At 32.6% G+C, this 8,657-nt stretch overlaps 2 protein-coding genes across 4 annotated transcripts; both read left to right on the top strand.

Annotated features, from left to right (window-relative positions):
• The first annotated feature begins 27 nt into the window (after window positions 1–27).
• Window positions 28–5,341, top strand: LOC111714032 (protein CREG1). 3 transcript variants are annotated; one of them, XR_002767864.1, is made up of 8 exons: window positions 28–275; window positions 744–874; window positions 1,092–1,183; window positions 1,552–1,671; window positions 2,298–2,403; window positions 4,206–4,262; window positions 4,788–4,885; window positions 5,282–5,341. XR_002767864.1 is itself a non-coding variant. In XM_023489033.1 (5 exons), the coding sequence occupies exons 1-5, from the start codon at window positions 52–54 to the stop codon at window positions 2,448–2,450; spliced, it is 696 nt and encodes a 231-aa protein (XP_023344801.1). In that variant the 5' UTR covers window positions 28–51; the 3' UTR covers window positions 2,451–2,796. The 3 variants fall into 3 exon arrangements, 2 of the variants coding, with proteins under 2 accessions (XP_023344801.1, XP_023344800.1); XM_023489033.1 differs by lacking the exons at window positions 4,206–4,262; window positions 4,788–4,885; window positions 5,282–5,341 and having other exon boundaries at window positions 1,116–1,183; window positions 2,298–2,796; XM_023489032.1 differs by lacking the exons at window positions 4,206–4,262; window positions 4,788–4,885; window positions 5,282–5,341 and having other exon boundaries at window positions 2,298–2,796.
• Window positions 5,342–5,444: 103 nt separating this feature from the next.
• Window positions 5,445–8,155, top strand: LOC111714025 (uncharacterized). The gene is made up of 5 exons (XM_023489025.1): window positions 5,445–5,569; window positions 5,795–5,953; window positions 6,279–6,393; window positions 6,664–6,799; window positions 7,171–8,155. The coding sequence occupies exons 1-5, from the start codon at window positions 5,533–5,535 to the stop codon at window positions 7,615–7,617; spliced, it is 894 nt and encodes a 297-aa protein (XP_023344793.1). The 5' UTR covers window positions 5,445–5,532; the 3' UTR covers window positions 7,618–8,155.
• The last annotated feature ends 502 nt before the right edge of the window (window positions 8,156–8,657 follow it).

Raw genomic sequence — 8,657 nt, 5'->3', positions numbered from 1 at the left:
ACCCCTGCCATAATACATTCAGATTTACATAAACAAAAGTTTTGCAGAAAAATGTTTTTGAAGTTAATTAATCTCTGCTTTTTATTAAATATGGTGAATGGTAAAAGCACACAGAGAACTCAAAACATTTTTGGAAATGAAATTTCTGATGTAGATAAATATCTAACTATGGCGGAAAGTGATGTGATGAGTTTAATAAGTGATGAAAGTGATTTATCCATTTTAACAGAATCAGAGGAGTTTCCCGAACCTCCACCACATACTGAAGTTTCAAGGTATATCAGCATTCAGTATGTTTAACCCACATACTTTGGTGGACTAGGGCTCTTCCCTAAACTTTCCATGGATTGAAGAGCGACAGTTTTATTTTTTTTATTTGTACTTTAAGAAAAAGTTTCGGCAATGGTGTTCAGTAAGTAATTGCCATACCACCCTCTCCCTGTGAATAAGATTTTAAAAGATAATGTCCTCCCTTGAATACATAATTGGATAACGCATAACAACTTTAGATAAGTAGAGAAAAAAATCTTTACTCAATCAAACTAAATCATGACCTTGTGTGCAATTTCCCAACCCTAAATTTACAGTTTTGTAAGTCAAAACACACCGTGAAAGATTTTTGGGGCATTAAAAATTGAAAATTGACCCTGTACCTCTCCCCCTTTTTTATTATTATCAATATTAAGTTTGGTTCGACCAATGAAGCATCAATACTGACTAAAGTAATTAAAGTAACTATTAAGGATGAGCAGATACCTGTGCCATCATTCAGACTGGTTGTCAATGGCGACCATATCTACTAGAGGACCTTTAACAGGATATCCTTTTGCAAGTGTTTTTAGCTTCAGTGATGGGACTAAGCATAAGTCCTCAGGTAAGGACCATTTTCACTAATTAATACTCCATCAAAATTGAATTTTATTTCTTCATTTGATGTTTTTGTTAATATTATAATATAATTGTTAATTTTGTTGTTCTTGTTGATATTCTATTTGTTCATTTTGTTATTGTTCTAATTTGTTTGCTTCTTCTTTTACTCTTTTACTTCTATAGTTGTTTTAAAGTATTAATGGTTTCCTAATCAAATCTAGGAATCCCGTATTTCTACATGACAGGGATGGATATGTCCTCTAAGGATTTGGAGAAGAACCCTAAAGCATCTGTAACAATGTCCCTTGCTCAGGTTTGGGCTATTTCTATTGCAAGAAAATAAGTCAAAATTATAAATTTAGACTTCCAGAAGGATAGGTGTATGACCTTACTTAGTGTCAGATTTTTGACAATGATACTATTTGGCAAAGAGTTCTCGGTCAAATTTACTATTTATGGCAGATTTTATGGATTTTAATATTGTGTTGTGTAAAGTATTGTTGTAATGTGTTATAAGTTTTACAATGTTTAATGTTCATCCAGATTAATTCTAGATGAACAAACAGAAAGTAACTGATTAATTGAATATAAAAAGTAATAATTACCTTTCATATCTCAACTTTCAAGATTAATGTTTTTAAGACCTTTTAATATCACTCTTAAAAGATTCTGATTGTCCAGGGACCCTTCTGTAAAAAGCACGGATTAGATGCTGAGGATCCCAGGTGTGCTCATGTTGTTATGGCTGGAGAAGTAGTTCAAGTCCAGCCAAACTCAACTGAAGAAATATTTGCCAAAGAGGTAAGAAAATATTGTAGATTTGATTAAAGGGACTGTTAGTGTAATTTCAAATGACCCTCCATTCAAAGATGGAAAATATTTTCTGAAGTGGAATTATGCAAGTCACTTTAGTAGAGAAACCACAATTGAAATTATTACTTTTCAAAACTATTAACATTAATATATAATCCTAATTGTGACTGGGTAAATATTTCAAGAATTACATCACCCCCCCCCCCCCCCCTCCCTAAATAAAACAGACCTGGGACGATATTAATCCATAAGGGACAGACGGGTTTCTGTCTCCATACACTTTGCTGCTTAAGTCCTTGATTGGCTCTTCAAGGCATTGAGTTATGACCCCGTACCCCCTAATCAAGCAAGTAATTATTGTGATCAAGGAAGATGGATTTGAGGGCCTGACTCACATATCACCAAGATATACACTTTTAACATTCTAGTTCCAAATAATTAATCACATTCTTGATCTATCTTACAACTATTATCTATTCAATCATTTTATATATCAATTGCAATTTATTATTTACTTTTTTAAGATTAACAATACTTTGGTCACTTGGGTTTGGTAAGTGTTATGCCATTTAAAAACATTTTTTTTAAAGAACTTCAATTGAAATATCTTTTAGGCTTTGTTCTCACGACACCCTGAGATGCCTGAGTGGCCTGTTGACCATGGATGGTATTTTGCTAAACTCAACATCTCTAGTATCATTCTTCTAGACTTCTTCGGAGGTGCCATTGATGTAGACATAAACGAGTACTATAATACTCACCCATAACTCAATACAAGTTTTTCATTGATGATAAGTACTAGCTATTTTACTCATCTAGTCTTCCATTGATCCAGAAGTGTTAGTTAGCTATAACTCAAGACTGGTCTTCCAAAGTAAACTAAAGGTTGTTTACTTTTACCTGTTAGTGCCTCAAACTTGAATCTCGACATATATTTTTGTTTCTTCAGTGCTGGGAATTGTTTTTGAAAATCTTAAACAATCACTAGCCCCGAGTATAGAAATCAAATAGTAAAACTGACGTTTAAATTAATCATTATTACTAACAAACTTATATATCATCTTTCTATTTATTCTAACTATAAATTTATTTTAAAAAGTTGACTTTTCCAGACAAAATGTTGGATTAAAATGTCCGAGAGAAAGGTAGCATTTTTTCAAACTTTTCAACCATTTTAAAAACTTGCTGATCGGTTTTAATCCAATATTTTGTCTAGTCTCTTCTTTTCTCCTTCCTTGGTCTTTCTCTTCCAATCTTCTTCTATCTTCTTCCTTCCCCTGATACTTTCCATTCATACAGGTGGGTTGAGGAAATTTTTATTTCATCGTTTAAAAAAGGACACTCCCTATAATTTCAAGTGTCCAACATTCCTGATTCATAACGCGACCCTTAAAACTTTAATATGATCAGTGAAGTGGAATATATCGTTGAAATTATCAATTTTTAGGTTTAAAGTCACAGATTTATTGCTTAATTATATGTACCGTTGTGAATCGGGCATGCGAGTCATTGCATTAGGGTCACTAAAAAGTTTGTTTAAAATTCCTGTACCTTCAGAGAAAGAAAGTTCCTAACCGCAATTAGAACCCAAACTTGGCACTTGAGTTTAATAATTGGATTATTCGCACCGTGTTAGGAACTTTCTTACTCCTAACCTAATTTGTAAGAGAATTATGTTTTTTTGCTGTTCTTTAAAGAAATTGAGGCTTCGAGTAAAAAGTTTTGAAGTAATTGATGTTGTTTTTTTGGGGGTTATCTTAAATTCTGATTGTGACTTGACTTAGATTTTATACCTTGTTTCGGACCTACACTTGACAGTTCAGTGTAAGCCTGCCTGGTTTGCGTTTGTTAGCACGGTTTTGAACTTCCCACATAACTAATATTTCGGAAGTTTTTAAAATATGAGTCGCATGTATTTAAGTTCTAATTGGAGTTTTTTTAAATGTTGACTTCTTATTTCATAGAATTATAATTAGGCTCTCGTTAAAATTAAAAATATATGAATGATTTTATTTAGAAAATTATTTGCACATTAAGTATTTGTGGTAAAATATTACCCAGTAGATTTTTCATGACAAACCCCGATATCCGATAACTTTTTTTCATGCCTCAAGTAACTCCGCTAACTTGATTATTTAAGACTTTCATCTTTATTCAAAAATTTTAACTTTTAACAGTTCTTTTCAAGACAAAAATCGTTTTGTTTAAGAGGTCAGTTTATACTCTCTAATCAGAACTAAGAACTTTTGAATTGTTATCAGAGCTGAGAACTTTTAAATTGTTATCAGAGCTGAGAACTTTTGAATTGTTATCAGAGCTGAGAACTTTTGAATTGTAATCAGAGCTGAGAACTTTTGAATAGACTCAACTGGGTGAAATATCTTGAAATCCCTTTGTTGCAAAGAGTTTAATCGAATAGTCAAAATCTGACCAATTGTAGATCGGTAAAGCTCCCCATGTACACAGATATAGATCAACTCAACTAATTCAAAAGTTCCCAGCTTAGAATACTTTTACTTTAGATTAGTGATAGCAGTATCATCTCGACTAGAAAATGTTCAAAATAGGAAAATTATTAGGTAATTCCAGCATTTTATCAGTAACATTTGATCGAGGAATGTTTTTAATTAAAAGTTCGGAATTGGGTTTTTAAAATACAATTAAGGACGACTCTAAATATCAAATAGTACTTGAAACCTGCAGAAAACACTCTCCAGTCTCCAGTACAATAAACTCTGGTTTTAATTAGAAGAAAATGTAAAAGGTATCTTAAATCCCAAGTGCAACTACTCCTATCTTTGTATCAGGGTTACAAGGCTTCGAGTCACTCTTTTTATTGAGTTGATAAACGTTTATTGCTGGTTAATCTAATCTACAAACATTTTTATTTCTTCATATTTAAAGAGTACAATTTGATAAATTTTGAGATTTCGTGGAATATCCTATTGACTTATTCTTTTTTTCAAATCTATTTTTTTAAGTCAGTTACCACAAAAATTGGACCTAATTGTTGATGATACAAAAAAGCAAATTATCAGACAAAAAACGAGGAAAGAGACAAACCGAATATATATTTTAGACATTGTTTATCAGTGAATTTTTAGATCTACATGGAAAAACTCATTACCTAGCAGTGTTCTTTTCAAGTTTCTTGTATCTGAATCCAGCTGTAGTATAGACCCTTTATGGAGAATAGATCAAGGTATTATTGTCACCAAAAGATAAATTGTTTTGTCCTTTAAGAACTCGCAACAACAACAAAAAACGGAAATTATTTGAAAGTATTTGAACATCTGAACATTGTCTTCTTTGCTATGCTATGCTACCTATATGGCGTAGAACCTAAAAAAAAAGTTTAAAATATTTATCTATAAAGGTTTGTACAATCGGGGATGCAAAGATGCAGTAAAAATTTGTGTTTGATAAGAAATTTCAGTTTATTTTCAATTATGTTCAATTTAATAAATGAGCAAATATCAACGATAAAATCCAAATTAAAAGTGCACACAGTGATATGTTTGCTCAACTGGAGAAATGGCAAGAATTTAGTTTTTTACTGACTAAGCTAAAAATAGGATTCAAGATTTAATTTGTTCAGATGGTTGTGAAGCCTGGGAAGTAAGCGTTCCAAACTGGGTACATGAAGGAACAGTGCTAGGTGATAATTCATTACGTCAAACCATCTGAACCGATCGAGCTCAAAAAGCAAAGATAAGAGTTTATTATTTTAATTAATCATATAATAAGTGTAAAAACTTGTTTTCACTTCAAATTTGTTAATCAACGCATTTGTATAAGTCGTTTGGTTTGATTAGTTTGGTTTTAAAGACTCGAGATACTGGACAGACGATGACAATCATCTCATTTTCTGCTGAAGATAAAACAGGAATATTTTTACACCATACATTTATATTAGGGGTTCCTATTGGAATTCCGTTGCGCGGAATTGTGCGCAACTGTTTTTCGAATTTCACGGAGTTCACAGGGCTCGCGTGCAACTAAAATCTACTTGCGTTGGAAACCCTAATTTGTACTTACAACTGAAAATAANTGTCTTTTGAAAAATAACTATATCCAATCAAATCATGGTATGATGTAAGTTTGGTGTTAGACTCTGGGTATTCCTTTAAGCCATGTGATGGGAAGGGTCTGGAGCTAGGGCCTGGATTCCAAGGTCTCCTCTACCTCTCCGGAGGAGTGAAAAATAAACAGAAATGTTTCTCTTCCTTCAATACACAGCTTGGAAACCATGGAGTTCTGCAAATCACAGGTTTAACTTTTTCGAACATTTTTAACTAAAAATATTTTTCCAATATTTTTATATATGTATACTTGAGTTGTCTGTTTGCTTGTTTAATGTTTATACCCTGAATACGTCTACTACTGGCGATGGCAACGTGGTATTAGCCCAGTTGTAGTTTTTGGTCGGATTTAAGAAAATGTTGGTTCAATTAAATTAAAAAGTTTTTAGTTTTTGATGATGTATAGTGTATACTAAAAGGCTTAAAATATAAGCAATAATTTGGAGTTTATCTTAACACAAGGAAGGGCGCGAAGCATCCCAGAAGCCAATATTTCAAAATTTTAATATTCAGGGTTTAAGAAGACGGGACCTGGTGTAGTGCCTAAAAATGAGAACTTGTGTTCCCTGGTTAACCTGGAATATTCCCTGGTCGAACCTAATGATCTCAAGCAACATATTTGTGCCAGGTAGACACCAGGTTTCCATATTTTTAGCGGAGGGGGCCAAAACTAAATATTTAGAATTAATTTCGACATATATCCCATAAAAAAGCTACACTTCCTAAAATCAAAACAGTAAACATACAATCATTTTCTCAAAAATTGCGTTTTTAAGAACTTTTTGTAAGAAAACGCTTTTTGTATGTATTTTAAGAGGGATAAAGTCATGTTTGCATGGAAAATTTTAAATTTTTACTCCCAGATCTTCGGAAATAATTCATACATGCGCACATTAAGGGATACACAGAATCTGGTAGAGGGTCGGAGAATGAAAGAGATTGAGAAAGATGTAAATATAGAAGTTGAGGATAATGATGATATTGTTTTTATTCCTTCAGTAGACTCCAATCAAGCTGCTCCTGTTAACTTAAAGGTAACACTGTTATTTGGGTCCCAGGTTTGTCACTAATTTTATCACCACAAAACTTATTAAAACAAAACTTATCTAACAACAAAACTCATCAAAACAAAACTGATCATCACAAAACTTATCAAACTACAAAACTTATCAAACTACAAAACTTATCAACCAACAAAACTTATCAACCTCCAAAACATATCATACTCAAAACTTATTAAAATAACTACAAAATTTATTTTTTTAAACATTTTTATTATTATTATTATTTTTATTTTTATTATTATTATGAACAATCAACCTACAGACAATGAAAACAGAGTTGAGCTCCGCCACGTGCTCAGATTTTACAAATGAATTATTTTTAAATTAAATTTTATTTTTAGAAGTTCTTGGCATCGATGGAAGAGTCTATATCGTATGACTATCTACTTGTAACCACTGACCGGTCACTGGTTAACATCGACAAGGTGCTTAATGGATTAACTGGGGAAACCTCCTGGTGGGGGTCATTCAACCGGTTCCTTCCAGTTCAGGATTATGATCTCAGGTTTACAGCTGTCTCCTACCCTCCCATCCCTTCACCATCATCTGTACTCTCAAAACATCTGGCGGACTTTATTGCGCGAAATTCCGAAAGTTTGGCGGATTTTTCTGATGTGTCGAAATCTCTGTCTATATGGTTATCTGGACTAGGGGCTGATTATGTAGACGAGAATTCCTGGTTTGGAGGTCCAGAGGTCGTCAATAGAACCCAACTATGGAGGTCAGGTCAGCTCATAGTGTTGGAGGATCTAGTACCAGAAGAAATGGAGAATGTTTGGAAAGATTGATCTCAGCCCAGAAAATATTTTCTAATAATCGTATTCTGTTCTCGCACAAATGCACCTATATTAGTAATAACTACAGCACAAACCATCGCACAAAGTTCAATCGTTAGAAAAAGTTTAGACCGTAGCAGTATTGATTAGATTCGAGCAAACTATTGTGTCCATTTAGCAGGATTTAATTTTAAGAAATTTCATAAAGAAAGTAGCGGGTTCAATAGTATTTCTGAAATGCCTCATATAGTTCTATATACTCTGAATTCACAGTTCTACGTCATGCATTTTTTTGTTAACTAAACAACTGATATTAAACTTCCGAATTTTTGTTATTTATTAACAACTAGCTAAAGGGCCCAGCGTTGCCCGTGAAAAAAAAATTGAAGAAAATATTAGAATTTTTTTAGTTTATGTCACCCCCAGGCTACCCATGAGTGTTCATAAAAAATGTCAGCCCATTCGGTCCCGCCGTTAGCCGGCTATAGGAAACATATATACGAATGTCTTGTTTTATTATATAGATTCCTAGAATAAACCAGAGACAAGATCTTTGAATTTAACTCATTCTTTCCTTGCAGGGAAAATGATCATATTAAGCTGATATCAACTTATAAATCACCCATTAACAATGGATTTCAGCAGGGTTATTAGAAAGTTACTAACTAAGTTAGTATTAAAACATTAATACTTATAACCTAAATTATTTATGGCTGCTACCCTGTTAAATGATAACTATTGAATTTATCAGAAAAATGCATAAGCTATGTATTATTTAGTATCTTATCCACTTTAATTTACGGATGGTTAGAAATAGAATCTGAATTAATGTTTCCTGTTCTGCACCAAAATAAGTTATTTGCCAACGTTTTGATCTCCGTGTTTTTGCTCAATTTGTTTTGTTTTTCATTATTTCTTATGTTAACGGATTGTCAACATTGCCTAGGTCATTGAAACAGTTTTTAATATAAAAATATGTAAAAGGAAGATGGAGAAAAATAACGTAAGAAGGATCTATAAAAATGTTGATAATTCTGTTAGTACAAGTTTTT

This window comes from Eurytemora carolleeae, unplaced genomic scaffold (assembly GCF_000591075.1).
Source record: "Eurytemora carolleeae unplaced genomic scaffold, Eaff_2.0 scaffold1091, whole genome shotgun sequence".
NCBI classification, from domain to species: Eukaryota; Metazoa; Arthropoda; class Copepoda; order Calanoida; family Temoridae; genus Eurytemora; species Eurytemora carolleeae.
This window is presented reverse-complemented; position numbering and strand designations above follow the sequence as displayed.

Excerpts from the sequence above, each read along its gene's own strand:
- LOC111714032 (XM_023489032.1), top strand. The coding sequence starts at position 52 with ATGTTTTTGAAGTTAATTAATCTCTGCTTTTTATTAAATATGGTGAAT. Across the intron at positions 276-743 it reads CCACATACTGAAGTTTCAAG|GATGAGCAGATACCTGTGCC; the intron begins GTATATCAGCAT and ends GTAACTATTAAG. Across the intron at positions 1,672-2,297 it reads AAGAAATATTTGCCAAAGAG|GCTTTGTTCTCACGACACCC; the intron begins GTAAGAAAATAT and ends AATATCTTTTAG.
- LOC111714025 (XM_023489025.1), top strand. The coding sequence starts at position 5,533 with ATGACAATCATCTCATTTTCTGCTGAAGATAAAACAG. Across the intron at positions 5,954-6,278 it reads TGGAGTTCTGCAAATCACAG|GGTTTAAGAAGACGGGACCT; the intron begins GTTTAACTTTTT and ends TTTAATATTCAG. Across the intron at positions 6,800-7,170 it reads CTGCTCCTGTTAACTTAAAG|AAGTTCTTGGCATCGATGGA; the intron begins GTAACACTGTTA and ends TTTTATTTTTAG.